The sequence below is a fragment of the Hylaeus anthracinus genome, unplaced genomic scaffold (genome assembly GCF_026225885.1).
Source record: "Hylaeus anthracinus isolate JK02 unplaced genomic scaffold, UHH_iyHylAnth1.0_haploid 11978, whole genome shotgun sequence".
Classification (NCBI taxonomy): Eukaryota; Metazoa; Arthropoda; class Insecta; order Hymenoptera; family Colletidae; genus Hylaeus; species Hylaeus anthracinus.
The window spans coordinates 2044134-2063793 of record NW_026534326.1 but is presented as its reverse complement, the minus strand read 5'-3'; the positions used below and the strand labels follow the sequence as shown (position 1 = coordinate 2063793).

The 19660-nt window shown below is 38.2% G+C and overlaps 1 protein-coding gene across 24 annotated transcripts in view; it reads right to left on the bottom strand.

Moving 5' to 3' along the window:
- Window positions 1-19660, bottom strand: part of LOC128896683 (phosphatidylinositol-binding clathrin assembly protein LAP) — a 36141-nt gene that overhangs the window by 14646 nt on the left and 1835 nt on the right. For 22 of the 24 annotated variants that reach the window (XM_054160062.1, XM_054160073.1, XM_054160069.1 and 19 more), the window contains exons 2-9: window positions 9739-9881; window positions 7181-7256; window positions 3887-3910; window positions 3237-3339; window positions 2533-2741; window positions 2349-2455; window positions 2233-2274; window positions 1745-1839 (exon numbers count right to left, since the gene is read on the bottom strand). In XM_054160062.1, coding sequence (XP_054016037.1) covers window positions 1745-1839; window positions 2233-2274; window positions 2349-2455; window positions 2533-2741; window positions 3237-3339; window positions 3887-3910; window positions 7181-7256; window positions 9739-9881 — 799 coding nt within the window. The remainder of the gene's footprint in view (window positions 1-1744; window positions 1840-2232; window positions 2275-2348; window positions 2456-2532; window positions 2742-3236; window positions 3340-3886; window positions 3911-7180; window positions 7257-9738; window positions 9882-19660) is intronic. The other 2 variants (XM_054160064.1, XM_054160071.1) reach the window with 1 other exon arrangement.

The following is a 19660-nucleotide window of genomic DNA, read 5'->3' as shown; positions in this document are numbered from 1 at the left end:
TTCTGTAACTACTTCACTCTAGAATCCTTTCAAGTTCTTCGAGAATCAAGTTTCTGTAACTACTTCACTCTAGAAAGCTTTCAAGTTCTTCGAGAATCAAGTGCCTGTAACTACTCCACTATAGAACCCTTTCCAGTTGTTCGAGAATCAAGTTTCTGGAAATAAAACTCAGAAACGTAACGTTTCATTGATTGTAGTCGTGAAAAATGATTAAATCAGATTATTCCTTGTTACAAATTATGTTTCTTAACGAGCTATTCTAATCCAGAGCATCAATTTTCACAAGGTATCTTTTTATGGACTATTGTACTTATATACATATACAATATTCATATTTTAACAATATATGTAATCCATATTAGCTGGATGTAAGTGATACCGTCCACTGCTTTTTGAAGAAAGTATGCCACTGTGAAAAATCCAAAATACCCTCTTAACGAAACAGTTCAGTAATGTTTTCTTAAATTGCAAGTAAAGAATGTCACAAATATATCATCGATGGTCGACAATGTGTTAAAACGGAACCGCACAAACGATTACTCCAACTTGTACTATCTAACGCGTTCCATGTTCATAAATAATTTAAAAAAAAAAAAAAAAAAACAAAAAAAAAAGAAGAAGAAGGAAAATAACATGGTCCCTCGTTTGCTACTGCTACGACACACTTGCACACAGCCACACGGTTATATACACATTTACTTATGTGCAAGAAAGTATCGCCTAGTTTCTAGTATCGTTTGTACACTCGCGATTGAAAAGAAAGTCTTGTGCGTCGTGTGAAATCTACAAAACAATTTCGTTGAAACCTCCGACGTATCCAGCGACGCGAACGAGCGCGTGCAACAATTACAAAAATCGTTGCACGCGAAAATGTTTAACACACAAGGACGATTTCAATGTTCGAAAGTATCTTTTCAAAATTAATTCGATCCCAGCAAAGCTCGAGTCCGTTAATCGCGTTTGTCGAAATTAACTAGCACGCGGTGCACGTTTCGAAGAATATCATCGATTATTCGAAACAATAAGAACGCCTACATGTTGCTAAAAACTGAACCGAAAGGAAACTCGTGGCGCGTGCAATAAACGTAAGATAATGCAAATACGCAACTGAAAGTAAGTCGTCGATCAGCAAGCAAAATCTCTGCGAAAGTATAGACATCGGCGCAAACTATGAACTTCGAATACTTTACGGTAACTAGAAATGATGAGAAAGCGACTAACTCGTCAACTAAACAGGCTCGACAGCTGCAACGCAAAGTAATGGTTAACGAAATTGGGGGGAAAAAAGATCGTCAACGAAAAAGCACATCTTTCCAAGCAGTAAAAGAAAATAGAAAAAAGAAAAAAGAAAAACCAAAACAAATGCCAACATTACCTTTCACCCTACGATTTACAAAACATTTTGCGAGGAAATAGTATGATTATCGGTCGGATGATAAATGGGATTTGTATCTTTGTGTTGTTGAATTTGTAGTAGAATAGTATAACGAAGGAAAAAGTCTGATGGGATGCCTAATCTTTGATTGATCGATGCAAAATATTCTCTTTCGAATGAAAATACCTTGTTCGCAGATTTCATTGAGTAAAAATTGCAGCGAATGAAGCTTTCGTTTCACATTTTACCTTTTACATTTGTTAGTAAACGAGAAGGTATCGCAAAATATTCCACAAAATTAGTCAGTTTAATCCTACTCGGAACATTAACAGAAATTGGAATTGTTTGAATGAATTGCAATCGAAATACCTTGCGGATTGCGTGGGAGTATTCGCTGCGGAGCCCTTCTTTCCTTCCAACGAGGCAAGATGCTGCTCTAACGCGTCCAATAAACTACTGGGGGCCTGAAAAATTCACAACAAAGTTTTTTAAGCGGTAGAATAATATGAAAAATGTTCAGACAAATGTAAAAATCGAAGGTTCGAAACAGATTGATTTGGCGTGACACCATATATTCCTTCTTGTTGGGATACGTTAGAACATACATTCTGTTTAACAGAAATGTAAATTTTATTTATTTCATTCCTTATTTAGTCCCTCTTTTAGAAATTAATTGTATTATACTAGCCTTGGCTATAAATCAAAGATCTTAACCAGACAACGAGGAACAATTTGCTGCGAATCTCAATTTTAATTTGGTCGATGGCAACAGGATATATTCACCTGTATATCAACTTTATTAATTTCTATATTAATTCACTTGTATTAATTTTAGTCCTTGAAATTAGTTTCGTTACCTTTGTCAGATCAGGTATGTCTCCCTTATCGATGCCAACGTTCTACAAAAAGATTGAAATTAGTTTCGCAAAGTAATCCATCCAAGCTCCACCGTTTAAAAATGATCTCCACTGACCTCGGCAACCTTGAGGAATTCCCCAACCCGATCCATTCGTATGAGAAACTTTTTGTACAAGTCCAGGGCCTCCCTGCACTGTTTCTTGTTCATATCGAAGTACTTTTCTGAAATTCAAGCAGTCATACGATACTCGACAATTTTTTTTTTGTCGTAATTTAAAAAGGAATCCGACGTGGCCCACCTAACAAATTGATAATGCCGTCGTTGTAGCAGGCGAACAGACGGATCAAATCCCGAAAGAGAAGCATGAACGCCATGTTTATGACGCCGTTTGTGAGATCGTTGGAAGTGCAATCGAACTCGAGCAGCACGTCCAGCTGTGACTGCAACACTGGCAGAGTTTTCAACAATTTCTCGGCGTTCATTGTGCGCAGAGTGCCGTCCTCCTTTCTGAAACATAAGAAGAGGACGAGTTAGAAATACATGAGAATATGCAACAACTGCGATAGATCCGCAAGCTTAACAACGATTCATATTACACACAGTCGAAAATGTTGTGTTATTGTGTGTAAGAATTCATTAGTTACATGTTTTCCGTTGATTACTTTACTTAATTTAGTGTAAGTTTAACAAGTTGAATATGAAAAGTTAGAAATGTAACACATTTTTAATGTTAGCTGAAAATTAACACAACGTAACAGTCGATGCTTGTAACATTAAATTCTCAGAATTTATATTTAGCGAGCTGTTAATTTATTACGCATTGTATTAGTTTAATGTTAGCCAAGTTCTGTAATTATCCAATTCTGTAGGTAATCGATATAACGATAACTATTCATCTACTATTCTATGACTATTAATCCACTCGACATGACCATACGTTAAATTAACACAAAACTACTTCTGTCTGCAAATCTACTTCCTTTTTTAAATAAACGTGCCTACCCTCTCTTGACTTTGCAAAAGTCGAACGCCACAGTCCTGTAGGAAAGCGCCTTCTCGTTGAGATACTTTGCGTATCGCCTGATGAACGGTGACATGTCATAACCTAGACAAACAAAAACACGGTTACTGGTTGAAAGAAGCAACCACAAGACCAAGATAATCATTCCAGTAGATACTATGCAACGTTAGATACATGTATATGAGAAAGCACCAGGAATCGTTTTTAATTGTATTTGAATAGATTATTTAGAACTCGAGGTCCCTATTGATAGCTCTTCAGAGAATACATGTATAGACCGAAGGAAACAACAGGAATCAATAGGAACAATTGTATATCCTGAGAGTTTCTCAATTTTTAACTCTATTCGAATAGATTACTTGAGGTTTCTATCAATATAAGTTCAGAGAACTATGTAATACAAGAAAAGGAGACGAATCGAAAGCCTCTCTCTTGCCTTACAGAATAAGCAATCAAAGCAGAGAATTCAAATATAAAATACAAATTCAAAAAAAAAGAAAATAAAGTAATTAGTGTCCACCAATTAATACATTCACAATTGAAATTTACATGTGATACATGCGATTGAATAAAAAGGTAGAATCGGAAAGAAATATCGAATCTATGGATAAAGAATTGAATGTTAACTCACCGATGCGAGCTGCTGTTGTGGCCACTAGAGAGAAAATTAGTTACAGGTTAGTAAATCATAGACAGAGGCCAGATACAGATAGCTGCGCAATTCTAGGATATTAGCCAAAGAGAACTTCTCATTAAGTCTCTGATTCAACAGAGTAGACGCGTATATACATCGTTAGAAACGTTTAGAGCTCAAGCACTTCTAAATACTTGTCTACAAACAACGAACCCTGTCTCTAACAAGAAATGCTGTCTGTTATCACCTTATCGACCTAGGGTTTTCTTATTTTCAAAACACTAGTATTATACAATATTCATCTTATGTGTTAGAATTGTTTCCAGAATAATATTTTATAAATAACAAAGTTGCCATGATTGAAAGTCAATTAATAAACAAAGTACAGAATATAAAAACACGAGTGTGCGCTTCTTAGACAGGATTCTACAATATTTATAGAGCACATCACAATTCATATGATGAATTACTAACTCGGTAATAAATAACAAAGTTGCCATGATTGAAAGTCAATTAATAGACAAAGGACAGAATATAAAAACACGAGTGTGCGCCTCTTAGACAGGATTCGTCGTACACGGTTATCGGAACGAATTTAAAGTAAACAGAAAAGAAGAAAACTTGCGACTCTACGATCACACGCTATACGTCTGAATCAGAGATGGGCAAAATTCTCATCTAGATAACAAAATGTTGGATAACTAATAAACAAAAAGTTTCTTTTCCATTAATTGTTAACGTTAGAACTACCGACGGTCGGTGCATGCTTATTGTTTATTAAACTATGTATCTTTGTAATTGAAGGGGAGGGGGGAGCAAGCAAGTAATCGATACGGCGGACAAAAGAAAGTTTACATCATACAAATGAAGGAAATGTAAAAAATCAAGCATACGAATGGTAGGTACTATACTTAATTAATGAATAATTAATAACGGAGCAATTCAAGAAAAAGGAACTAGCTGGACTAAAGTAAGATTTGTAACAAGTCTCTACAATGTGTCCCACAATTAAGAACCGGACAATGAGGAGGTGGGGTAGCTGAGACGATTCTGAACAATTTCGGAATTTGCAAAAATGTCGGATGTCGGTTCGTTTTTGAATTTCTGCCAGATACCTGGTAAATGGTAACTTCCTTATCGACTCGGCAGTGGGTTATCACCTGAACTTTGGCGGAAACTTCTTTATCGATTCAGAAGAGGATCTCTTTTACCGTCTTTTGTTCCGTTTCTCTTCTTCGATTGCTGTTTGATTTTTGTTAATTAATAAATTGCTTTCTGGTTGTATAATACATCATTAAAACTTGAAAAGAAAACCACTCGTATTCTCAACATATTTTTGTTATAGTCTCAAGTGTTATAAATTAACGAAAAACCATCGGACCAATCGCAGCGGCCGAGAAGCGCGGGCACAGCCGCGATTGGCTGGACTCGATAGCTGGCCCAATGGTTGGCGAGCGTCCTGGCTCGAGCCGGCCAATCGCGGCTGAGCGCGCGCTAATCGGACGCTGCGATTGGTCCGATGGTTTTTCGTTAATAATTCAAAAACGAAACGCCATCCGACATTTTTGCAAAGGAAATTGTTGTTCAGAATCGTCTCGCCTACCCCCTCCACTTCCGGTTCCTACATAAATTTTGCGACATCCCGTATATTTTCTAGATTCATACATGCATTACAGTATTTGTTATTATTGTTATCGGACGTTATTAATAACGATTTCATTTTTTTATTTCACAAATTTCCTTAAATATTGCTTAATCGAAACAGTTTATCTCTAACTACCAACTAATATCGATTAATTCTCTATTATACTGTTGCTCGTCTATGTAAATAAAAATCGAAATTATACTTAACATATATACAAGCGGAACTGCAGGCAACTGTCTACATACGTTTACTATTTTGCGGCACTATTATTATTATATATAAGAAACGTTAAACTTACTTTTGTCCGCTGCACGCATTGCACAAAATAAATTAGTCACGTTCTATGTGAACACAGTTGTATATGAATCAAACGATATTAATAAAATAACAATAATAGATCAAATAAAATATCCTACGCGAAAGTTACTGTAACAATTACGTCTCCGAACGTTTCGAATACTTTCCGATAAATCAGACTTTAAATATACAAATCTATTGATCGAATCAAATTTTACCAATCTCTGATACGAATTACGTTCGATGGATTTAAATTCAAACGCTTTCGACTACTTCCAATAAAACGATAATTTGTAATTTCAAGTACGCGGTACGTGTTTGCAATCGGATGGTTAAAACACGCAGAGTTCAAGGAGCTGTTAGCATTTTCTAGCGTTTTGTTAATAGCTTTTCAAGCAGAAGATTTTGTCATTAGCTTAAAAAAGGAAAACGATAAGAAAACTAGAAACTCCATGCTAATTTGAGTGGTTCAACCGTCCATTCGCTTACATTCGCTTCTTTTCTAGAGTATTTACTTTCATTTATTCTTTTATTTATCTAGCATTGTTTATCAAGCATTTATACAGAGTGTCCCAAAAATGCTGGAGATCATTGAAAGAGGTGGTTCGGGAGGTGATTTGAAACAACTTTTTCCTTAGCGAAAATCTTGTATGAGGCTTCGTTCAGGAGATATTAACGGAAAACACTGACCAATTAGAGCGCGAGTATGCCGGTAGAGCGCCAGCAGTGGGCGTGGCTACGCGCTAGGCGGCTGCGCTCATACGCTACCGCGAGCGCTCCAACGGTATACGTGCGCTCTAATTGGTCCGGAGTTTTTTGTTAATATCTCTTCAACGAAGCCTCGGACAAGATTTTCGCTAAGGAGAAAGTTGTTTCAAATCACCTCCCAAACCACCTCTTTAAAGGTGTTACAACGTTTTTGGGACACCCTGTATATATAGAGTGAAGGTGATTTGAAACAACTTTTTCCTTAGCGAAAATCTTGTCCGAGGCTTCGTTCAGGAGATATTAACGGAAAACACTGACCAATCAGAGCGCGAGTATGCCGGTGGCGCGCCAACAGTGGGTGTGGCTACGCGCTAGGCGGCCGCGCACATACGTTACCGCGAGCGCTCCATCGGCATACGTGCGCTCTGATTGGCCGACGTTCTCTCTTAATATCTCCTGAACCAAGCCTCGGACAACATTTTCGCTAAGAAAAAAGTTGTTTCAAATCACCTCCCGAACCACCTCTTCCAAGGTGTTACAAAATTTTTGAGACACCCTGTATAGCGTAATTGTTAAGCAAGATCAATTGAACCACTCGATAGAAGTTAATCGAAGAAAATTCTTTTAAACAACGTGATCACCTAGCACGCCGCCTTTATCAAAAAAACTATTCAGCTGAAACGTGCTGTTGCTGGACGCCAGATACTGTGTAAACCTCTGCAACAAAAAGTTCATTGGACCGTTAATATATATATATATATCGCAAGAGTGTTCCAAGTGTAAATATAAAAACAGTAAAGAAGATATTTTATTTTTACGCTTTTCTTTGAGCCTACGTCAACCTTAAGACGCGTTGCAAACGCAAAAGGGAAAAAAAACGTAAAGAAGAATACATTTTATTTTTACGCCTTAACCTTAAAGCGTGTTTGCGATTTTTTAAAAGTTACTTTGGGTTAGTTCGAGACATCAAGTTTTTAGAATTCTGAATGTCCTTAAAATATTCCTTTCTCATCTTTTTGACGTTCTTCTTTACCAACAACCTCGACTGAACAATGAAATCTACGTTATCTACATCTGTTTCTGCTTTACCGACCGGAGTCGCCTGAATTACCGATTGATATTGTTCGCTTAAATTTTGGCGTGTTCGCGATGATGAGCGAAAACTGTTCTATAATTAAACAACAGTTGGTGGAATAAGTTTTTACGGGAATATAATTGTTGTTATCGGAAATAAAAGTGGAAAGAGAACGCGTAGTGGTCGAGAATGCGCGGCAGACACACACACACACACACACACTATGTTGTAAATGCTTTATTTCGATCCAGACTATTCGATCCCGTGCTACATTCGCACAAGGGCGACGACACTTCCCCCCGTTCGACTCATTACTGAACCTGAAATGAGTTAGACGACCTCTGAACTAATGTAAATAATACTCGGAGCCTCCTACGAGCAGACTGGCTGCGATTCGCTGCGACGCCAAAAAGAAATCCTCGACGGTCCGGCCGCGAAAATTTCGATACTATTCGAGACAGGATATTACAAAAACGATTATTTAAATTTACTATACTGTATTTAAGTAAATGATTTTCCTATTAATTATTTTGTTTTTTAATTATCACGCAAGTTAACTTTTTTAATTCACTTTGTGTTTGAACGAACGTCTATTCGATAATGAATAATCATTAATTATAACGTCCAATCGTCAATCATGAATTACCATTTAGAAATCATCATTTAGCTATTGCTAATCATTGATTACAAGTCATTATTATCATCGATCACCGGTTGATTATCAATTGTCAATGGATCGATCATGAATCACGTCATTTAACAACGACTAATCATTTATCACCAATCGTCATCATCATCGATCACCAATCATTAATAGTTCAGTCTAATCATCAACCAATCGTTGATTATCGGTCATTAATCAACAATCATAGTATTTAACGATCTCTAATCATTAATCACGAATCATCATCATCAATAATTACTAATCATTAATAATCATCAATCAATTGTTGATTACCCATCATCAATGATTGTTCCTGAATCATATTATTTAACAATCACCAACCATCATCATCATCATCATCATCATCATCATCATCATCGATCACCAATCATTAATAAGCATGTCCAATCATCAACCAATCATTGATTATCAATTATTAATGATCCAACATGAATCACAAGGTTTAACAATCTCTAATCATTAATCACGAATCATCATCATCATCATCATCATCATCAATGATTACTAATCATTAATAATTATCAATCATCAGTGATTGTTCCTGAATCATATTATTTAACAATCACCAATCATCATCATCATCATCATCATCGATCACCAATCATTAATAATTATGTTCAGTCATCAATCTACCAATCAATTGATCGTTGATTATCAACTATTAATCATAAATCATATCATTTAACAATCACTAATCATTTATCACCAATCATCATCATCATCATTATCGATCACCAATCATTAATAAGCATGTCCAGTCATCAACCAATCATTGATTACCAATTATTAATGATCCATCATGAATCACACCGTTTAACGATCTCTAATCATTAGTCACAAATCATCATCATCATCAATGATTACTAATCATTAATAATTATCAATCAATTGTCGATTATCAATCATCAGTGATTGTTCCTGAATCATATTATTTAACAATCGCTAATCATTTATCACCAATCATCATCATCGATCAGCAATCATTGATCATGTACATATTATAATTGATTTGCGTCGGCTCGATTTCTATAAACTCGATAGAATCAATTTTCACTATCGAATAAACGTTCCATATTCTTTGAAGACTTCCGTATTCTTTCAGTAGACAACGGATCGCGCAACAAAGCGAACCCGAGATCGCCTTAATGGAAAGGCCAATTAACCTGCAAGCGCAAAACCCACCGTGTCTCTCGTTCGTCATACATTTCTAACCGAATCAATCCTCGGTCTATCCTATCATTTCCAACGCAACGGACTCGTCGCGAAGGCAAAGGGAAAAAGGCTAAAGAGACTAAAGACTAAAGAGAGCTCTCTCTCGGTCTGATTGGGTCTAAGGAGGCCACTTATCGACGGAGCCCTCGTCGCTCCTGAGTCCTGTTCTGCATTGCAGATCCACACAACACACCGAACTATCCAAGAGAACGAAACGATATCTTTACCTCGTTCCCGTAACAGAGCATGTGGTGCACCGTGATCAGAGCTTTGAAAACCACCGTCCAATTCGTGCTCTGCGACCGTTCTATCAGCAGGTTCGCTAGCTGCGGTATCGACACGTTCGGCTCGTTCGTGCAGTGGATTAAATCTGAAACGAGAGAAACAAGTTTTCCATTAGTTCCGCCGCGATGTTCCCGTTACGTCACCTCGTCGACGGCTTTCAAAGACCCGGCCAAAATTAACCCGTTTCGGAATAATTGCGAACTTTATTCTCGACGTACGAATTTATCTCGACCGTATTCGTACGAGAATATCGTGATACGAGTACTATAAATAACCAATTCGCTATTTCAAGATTGAAAATCATTTTATTTTCGAACAGCCGAAATACATGTCCCGTTGTATGGTGAAAAATGCTGATATGAGATATTTGTGCACTTATGGTAGAGATACTTGTGCATTTACGGTAGATATGTGTGTGCATTTATGGTAGAGATATTTGTGCACTTATGGTGGAGATACATGTGCATTTATGGTAGAGATACATGTGCATTTATGGTAGATATCTGTGCATTTATGGTAGAGATACATGTGCATTTATGGTAGATATCTGTGCATTTATGGTAGAGATACTTGTGCATTTATGGTAGATATTTCTGTATTTATCGTAGAGAAATTTATGTATTTATGGAGACTTTACTGTAGTAGCAAAAGAATGTTCCGTTACAATTGGTTCTTGGTACGTCACAAACCAATAAAGGGGCTTTCGGAGAAATAAAAATGTCCTGTCGCGGGAAATCATTAAATATGTTGCAGTAGGTGGTGGTTCACGATCAGTTAGTCGTGAGACATCCTGTCACTTGATTTTCAATCTCTCCAACTCTTGCGTGTGCGCCAAGTCTGTAAATTTTTTATTCTTTTTTTTTTTTAAATTTATTTCACTCATTTCACTCACACTTTCAACGTGTGAAAATAAAATTCCTCTTTCATTCTCGATATTTTGATAGATTTATCGTACACGCCGAAAGGTCATAGTTTACAACAACAATTTTATCAACGCGGTACCGAAAAACTCTTTTTCGAAAACCGTCGTTCTCGACAGCTTTTCCTTAAAGCCGAACTTTATCTAGAGCTTTATCTTCCGCCACGAATCGAGTCCTAGAGTTCATTGTTTCTCATTCTCGCAACGCCAATTAAAGGAAGGTTACGAGTTATCGGTCCCAGCTCGATCCCAATAAACAGCAAACAAGCAAACACAATTCGCATCTGGTCCAAGAGCTTTATCGGTTGCCCTTTCCTCGCCAGCGAAACGCGACATTGACTGACACGAGATAATATATCGCGCGACCAAACAGCACCGTTTAATCTCTATTGTTTTTTCCCCGGGCGACTCTATCGACAATCGTCTTCGATGGACATGGAAAACCGTGTAATAGACCGCTAATTGAAAGAGCAAAGTGGCAACCGACTGACTCTGCCTCGACGTGCGTCGATCGCAAATGCAAATCGATCGGAATCTGGTCGAGGAAGAAACCAGTTGCTGTTTTTATCGACAGTGGACTCGTAAAATTTCCATCGATCTTTTAAAACTTCCTATTACACTCGTGACGAAACCTTGCCTTCCTTTGATGAGATCCAAGATTTACTCTAACGGAAATATCTTTCCTAGAAGTGGAAATTGATTCTCCGCAACACCTGGTCTCCAAGAACCAAAGCGAGGGAGCTAAGAGAAATAAGCAAATAGAAATATATCTCGGAGAATATATTGGCTTGGCTAGAAAATACCATTGTTACCACTTGTTTTTATTATATTCGAACTAACGGGATGTCAATTTCGTTATAAATAATGGAAACAAATCAAAATACTGTAATCTGATCGAAAGTTACACGCTGAGAGGATTCGAACCCGAGACCTCCGTGTTGCGGGGCGAGCGCCTCGATCACTGGACCGTTGCTGCACCCTACCAGTAGTCTTCGTATTTAACCTTTTATTGCGTCGAGTACAGGGGACGAGGTACTACGAGATACATCCACCAAACTACCTTAACAGTTTACCGACTGCTAGTCTCTTAATTTATCGTTCGGAATAACAACTTTTTAATGTGCTACTCGACAAGGTCGATATCAACGTTGAAAAAATGACAAATATTATTGAATTTAACGTGGCTAGTGTTGGTTCTATAATGTATAATCTAAATAAGCGTCGTTCGAAGGGCACCGATTCGAGAGCTGTCAATCCGCGGTGGGGCAGTCTGAATATTTTCGGTTAGTCATCGTAAATACACCGCTGTTGAATGGGATGCAACGCGAGAGGCGAAGGTTTGTTCGTGTTTGAGAGTGCATTATTAGAAGAGGAAGCGCGACAAGGTCGAGTGCGCGCGTGCGCTCAGACCGTTTTGGCAAATTGCGCTTGCTTGGTACACTTTCTTCTCCGAAAATAAGTAGACACGTGCACACGGAAATCACCTATGTACGCACGCTGTATTTCAGGTTGGAATTACGCGACGAACAGGGCCGGCGTGACATTTCGCGGGACCTGGTTCACATTCAAATCTTACACTTAAATTTTACAACGAGAAATTATTTATTTACAAGTGCTATACAGGGTGTCCCAAAAATGTTGTAACACATAGTATGGAGTGGTTCGGGAGGTGATTTGAAACAACTTTTTCCTTAGCGAAAATGTTGTCCGAAGCTTCGTTTAGAAGATATTAAGAGAAAACGTCCACCAATCAGAGCGCGAGTATATCGTGGGAGCGCTCTGATTGGTCCGGAGTTTTTTGTTAATATCTCGTTAACGAAGCCTCGGACAACATTTTCGCTAAGGAACAAGTTGTTTCAAATCACCTCCCGAACCACCCCATACAATGTGTTACAACATTTTTGGGACACCCTGTATACACAGAGTAGAAGTGATTTGAAACAACTTTTTCCTTAGCGAAAATCTTGTCCGAAGCTTCGTTCAGGAGATATTAAGAGAAAACGTCCACCAATCGGAGCGCGAGTATACCGTTGGAGCGCTCTGATTGGTCCGGAGTTTTTCGTTAACATCTCGTTAACGAAGCCACGGACAACATTTTCGCTAAGGAAAAAGTTGTTTCAAATCACCTCCCAAACCACCCCATACAATGTGTTACAACATTTTTGGGACACCCTGTATACACAGAGTAGAAATGATTTGAAACAACTTTTTCCTTAGCGAAAATGTTGTCCGAGGTTTCGTTAAGGAGATATTAACGAAAAACTCCGGACCAATCAGAGCACGAGTATACCGTTGAAGCGCTCTGATTGGTTGGGGTTTTCTGTTAATATCTCCTTAACGAAGCCTCACGAAAAAGTTGTTTCAAATCACCTCCCGAACTACCTCTTTCAATGTGTTACAACATTTTTGGGACACCCTGTATAGACGAAAACGCTACCCGTGATTATTTTCTTCCCAAAAAATCTGAAAATGTCAGCTTCCAAGGAAAGACCACTCGCGGAAGAACCTCCTGAATTCGCAAAATAGTTTTCTAGTTTTTTCCACGGACGGTATTATCGACCGAGCCAAAACTTGCACACCTTTGTTTATCCACAGCTTTATAAATAACCGGTAACAAACAACGTGTTCGTAACATTTCCAAGTTTGCGCGTTATAAACATAAATGGAGCGCTTTCGGTATTAGTGAAGGAAAAAGAAACGAAACGTAGCGAATCAGCGAGCGTTAAATATTATAATAGGCGTAATTGTGAAACGTATGTACAAGAACGCAATCGTTATCGAAAATTATCTGAAAGTTGAAGGGGTGTGCAAGAGATGTTTCTCCGTATTCCAGGCTCGATGGGGGCGTCACCGATAACGTGTTTTGGTAAGACGATACTGAAACGAACCACGGATCATGGCAAACAACAGTCGACAGTAAAACGTGATAAAAAAATATTGGGAACGTTATTTATTTATATTGTTAAGATATAAAAAGGTACAAATATAATATAAACTTAAAAATACTGAGATATAAAAAAATATCATACTATCGACAGAATGTATTTTTTTTTTATTCATTTCGATGGAAGAGAATGTAAAAATTAGCCTAATTTTCAAAAGTTCGTAACTCTCTTAACGACGAATAATTTGGATTGAAACTTTTTTTCGTGGTAGATCTTATGGAACTTAAAGTGAAAACTTAATTTAAAAAATATGGAAGATGGATTTCTTTGAGAATTCCCAAAGGTGCCCATCATCAATTTTGGTCAAGATCTGAAATCATCTGTAAATATTACTTTTCATTTGCTTGGTCAAAACTCGTGACGAACAAGAGTTCGTTTTCGGATCTCTCGCTCGGCAGGAGACTTGAAAGTAAAAGTTAGGGACAGCGAGTTGCATATTTCGAGTCGATACTGTAATTGCGATAGCAAAATTAAAGCAGAAAATACATCGTTGCCTAAAACTAAATTAAATTGCCAAAATTAAATTTCTAAAGAAACGTTATTTTCCGTCGGTAACTTTTCTGCCGGTAAAGAAGAACTTTCCCTTGCTATTCGAAACGCAACGGCCGCGATGAAAGCGAAGAATATAGCGATGGCCCAAACGCGCAACCTCCATCGGAGTTAATTCCACGGAACCCGAAATGGAATGGCTCCAAGGACACCGATTACCATCGAATAAAGAAAAAAAAAGAGAATGCGTGCGAAGAACGGCGAGAGAAGCGCACGACCGACCGTGTACTCCTCGTATCGTCGGAACTGGACATTGTAAAAATCCTCGATGCGATTCCTCGTACAATGCCCGGTGTAATTATGCGCGAGAGTTTCGCAATTCAATGAGTCTTGGAATAGATAATCGCAGCCGCTTTTCGCGCGGTACGTTCGCATATTAAACGCACAACGTTACGTAAACACCGCTCGATAATGAATGAATCTATAAACGTGTCGTTGAACGTCCGAAGGTTGTCTCGGGAATGGACAGAAACAACTTTTTCTGGCCGAAAAGTATTCGTAACAGGACTCTGGTTATCGACGAGAACAACTTATCGATCGAGATAAGTGCAAGGGGTTTATGTTAAATTAATTCGATGCTTTTCCATTTAGATTGCGCGAAGCGAACTTAGCTCTACTTGTTCCGAAAACTTACGATGGGAACTTGTCATATCTTCGAGGTTTCGATAAAAGTGAGGTTATACGTGCGAACGAGGCCATTTTCGTTATATTTAAAATGGTTTTTTCCCAATTGTATTAATCCAAACAAAAGTCAACTACAGAAATTATAAATAGGTTCCAGATGAAACCTACAAGTTGGAACGATAAAGATACTCAGGGGGTGCTGAATTCAATTCTGTGGGCGGATTCACGGAATTGCAGATAGCAAATCCAATATGGCGGACGTAAAGGATCGCAATTTATACTCATATAGTATAGTTTTCAACAATTATTTGCGTAATTGCTTGTAATAATCATGAAATAAAATAACGTTTGGAAATAATATCTCGAATAATATTGTTTCAAAAGAGATCAGAAGGTATGAAAATAATTACGAAATAATTACGAAATGATAACATAAAGTGACACTGCAAACAGCGTTAATGCAAATAATATTCGAAACACAATATCGAAACAATAGTCGAAATAATATTCGAGATAATGTCGTTTCGCGAGTGTCCAAGGTCTGGGTTTCACTTGGTAACGAAAACCGTTGACGCCGGTCCCCCAACCTCCGCGATCGTCGATAAAAACAACAACAACAAAAAGTCGAGCGGACGTTGAGACGGTCGGCTGCGTCAAATCTCACCGACGGTGGACGCGCAGTCCGCACACGGATCTAATTTTAAAGCGACAAGCCATCATCAGTCTCGAGAATCGAAAGCATCGCGAGGTCATCAAGCGTACCGATACATCGATAAAATATTCAGACGAAATCAAAACCACGAATTTCTAGCAAGCTTGTGTCACGAAAATCACCATGGTGTAACAATCGCATCTACAGGGCGTCCCAAAAATATCAGAGATTAGAATCTTTGAAAGAGGTGGTTCGGGAGGTGATTTGAAACAACTTTTTCCTTAGCGAAAATCTTGTCCGAGGCTTCGTTCAGGAGATATTAACGAAAAACACTGACCAATCAGAGCGCGAGTATGCCGGTGAAGCGCCAGCAGTGGGCGTGGCCACGCGCTAGGCGGCCGCGCTCATACGCTACCGCGAGCGCTCCAACGGTATACGTGCGCTCTAATTGGTCCGGAGTTTTTTGTTAATATCTCTTCAACGAAGCCTCGGACAACATTTTCGCTAAGGAAAGAATTGTTTCAAATCACCTCCCGAACCACCTCTTTCAATGTGTTACAACGTTTTTGGGACACCCTGTATACATAGAGTGAAGGTGATTTAAAACAACTTTTTCCTTAACGAAAATCTTGTCCGAAGCTTCGGTCAGGAGATATTAAGAGAAAACGTCCACCAATCAGAGCGCGAGTATACCGTGGGAGCGCTCTGATTGGTCGCGGTTTTCTGTTAATATCTCCATAACGAAGCCTCGGACAAGATTTTCGCTAAGGAAAAAGTTGTTTCAAATCACCTCCTGAACCACCCCTTTCAAGGTGTTACAACGTTTTTGGGACACCCTGTATATAGAGAGTGAAGGTGATTTGAAACAACTTTTTCCTTAGCGAAAATCTTGTCCGAAGCTTCGTTCAGGAGATATTAACGAAAAACACTGACCAATCAGAGCGCGAGTATGCCGATGGAGCGTCAGCAGTGGGCGTGGCTACGCGCTAGGCGGCCGCGCTCATACGCTACCGCGAGCGGTCCAACGGTATACGTGCGCTCTAATTGGTCAGTGTTTTCCGTTAATATCTCCTCAACGAAGCCTCGGACAACATTTTCGCTAAGGAAAAAGTTGTTTCAAATCACCTCCCGAACCACCTCTTTCAATGTGTTACAACGTTTTTGGGACACCCTGTATACACGGTGATGCGCTATGAACTACATAATTACGAGGGAATCGTGTGAGTTTCTTCGATAGAGGCATGATCGACGAGAATTCACTTCGCTATCTGAATTAACAGACCGGAAGAAAAACCGCGAGTTCTGTTCCGCTGAAACGGAAACGTCTCGATTCTGCCTCGTTAATTAGAGTAAATGTTTTTTTTTTTTATTCGCGTAATTGATGAAAAGATTTCTTAAAAATGCCAGAAAATGTATGTCCAGTCCGCGTAAGAACGATTCCGTAACGCGCAAGAGTTCGATTTTCATAATGGAATTCCTTCTGAATTTTAAATGGCGCGTGTGACGGTTTTCCGTCAGGAAGGTTAGGACAGACTCGGTCGAGATAAAGAATCGCACAATTTTCGAACATTTCTGCGCTGACGTTTCGCTCGAGAATGTAACGCAGAAAACGTCGTACATAACGAAAGATGAGAAATTCGATTTTCAACAAATTCATCGTGTCCGAATGTTGAAACCAATCATTTTTCGAGACTCATAAAGGAATAATAATTGTTCCGAATGTCGAGGAAGGCGTGAAAAGAAAACGTGGACAGCGTTGGTTCGTGGCAGTTTTCAATCGATAAGATCAAATGGGGCAATTGGAAATAATTCGACATGACTGAAAGGTGCAAAGACCCGACACGCCATACTCCGCGATGAGGGTGGACTTTTAAATTGGAACAGATACAGGTCACAGCTCCTACGCATATACCTATAAACCTTGATGCAACCATGCGACAATGAAATCGATAATCGCGAGGAACTCGTGTGGTTTCCTACTATTCAAGTACACCGAGAAACATGCTCGACTTTTGGGCTATCGACGATATAAAAAAAAAGTGATCGCACGAAAAAATACTTTAAACAAAAGTTGTGCATTTCAATGAGATATGAATTTCCTGTCAGCTACATTTTGTCAAGAAACGAATATTTTCAGAGATATTTTTGTACAACGTTTACACTTTTCAATATTGAATTTTTTTCTCATAAAGTATATTAGTTATGAATAATTTGTAAATATAAAAAAAACTTTATCTCGTCATTCTCTATAAGAAGATATTTTTTTTGAAATTTATTCGACGAATTTAACAATTTCGGTCTACTTGCGCGGGGCGCTAAAACTACTATCGCGGCTCTGTCAGCGAATAGATCCGTTACAATGTCCAGCAAAAATCATCCTACAGTTAAAGGAATAAAATAGAAATTGTACAAAAAGTCAATAACGGGTTCAAGTACTACCGATTTGTCAAAGGGCCTACGATACTCTTAAGACGGCCCTGGCCGCACCCTACCAATCATTTCACTCTTTCCTACGTTCAATTCGGGGGCCGCGCGATACTATTATAAATATGTGTGCAATGTAAAGGTCAAATGAATAAATATGGTCGTTCAAAATTCTTCAAAATTCTCGCATCATTCATAACCGACGATAATGGAAGGAACAACACGATAGCGTCTACTCGACCAGTTTCCAAGTTGACGATCAAGAATTCGCTGAAAAAGTTGTTTTTCTCGTCATTCGGGCCATTGCTGTTACTGATGTGTATCGATAACGACCATGACCATAGTAACGGATAAGAGACATTAAGAAATGTTAAGTATGGTGTACCGAACGATTGCGATTCAAATATTTCGTTCGTTAATTACAAATAAAATTTTCGAGCCCGTTACAATTTCGAAATTCAATTTCGTTCGGGACCACGACAAAGTGTAACACGGCCCTGGTGCCACGAGACGATCAACTATGTCATGATTAAAATTCAACATTTTTAATTTCGCTCGATTCCAATTTCCATATTTCATTCATTCGTTAAATCAATTTTTAAATGATATTAGCTTATAGGGTATAATGATATGAAACTTTTTTATATTTACTATTTCTTCGTAGGACGTTTGGTTTCAAAAATAAAAATTGAAAATTTAAAAGTTCGTTGGAAAAATCGTATTTCAGGAAAAACATCCTCGAGGTTTTCAATTTTTATCTCTGAAACTATACGTCGCACGAATAAACTGTAAATGGAAAAAAGTTTCGTTTCGTCATCTTCTATAAGGTGGTATTTTTTTCAAATTCATCAAAGTTGCTATTGTCGACTAAACGACGCATACATTTTCGCCATTGTCAATGTGATCGAATTCAGAGGAAAAAAGATCTTCTACGTTTCGAATTTTTATTTCGAAAACTAAACGTCGCACGCATAAACTGTAAATGGAAAAAAGTTTCGTTTTGTCATCTTCTATAAGGTGGTATTTTTTTCAAATTCATCAAAGTTGCTATTGTCGACTAAACGATGCATTCATTTTCGCCATTGCCAATGTGATCGAATTCAGAGGAAAAAAGATCTTCTACGTTTCGAATTTTTATTTCGAAAACTAAACGTCGCACGAATAAACTGTAAATGGAAAAAAGTTTCGTTTCGTCATCTTCTATAAGGTGGTATTTTTTTCAAATTCATCAAAGTTGCTATTGCCGACTAAACGACGCATTCATTTTCGCCATTGCCAATGTGATCGAATTCAGAGAAAAAAAGATCTTCTACGTTTCGAATTTTTATTTCGAAAACTAAACGTCGCACGCATAAACTGTAAATGGAAAAAAGTTTCGTTTCGTCATCTTCTATAAGGTGGTATTTTTTTCAAATTCATCAAAGTTGCTATTGTCGACTAAACGACGCATACATTTTCGCCATTGCCAATGTGATCGAATTCAGAGAAAAAAAGATCTTCTAACTTTTGAATTTTTATCTCTGAAACTAAACGTCGTATGAACAAACTGTAAATATAAAAAAGTTTCGTCTTCTCTTCCCCTATAAGGTGGTATTTTTTTTTTTAAATTCACACCGTCTACTCCTCTCAGAATTTCCAGCAAAAATCATCCCGCAATCAAAGGATTAAATAAAAAAGATATAGAATTTCTAAATTCAATTATGTTCGGGGCCCTGAGAAACTACATCGCGCCCCTGGCTACATAGGGTGTC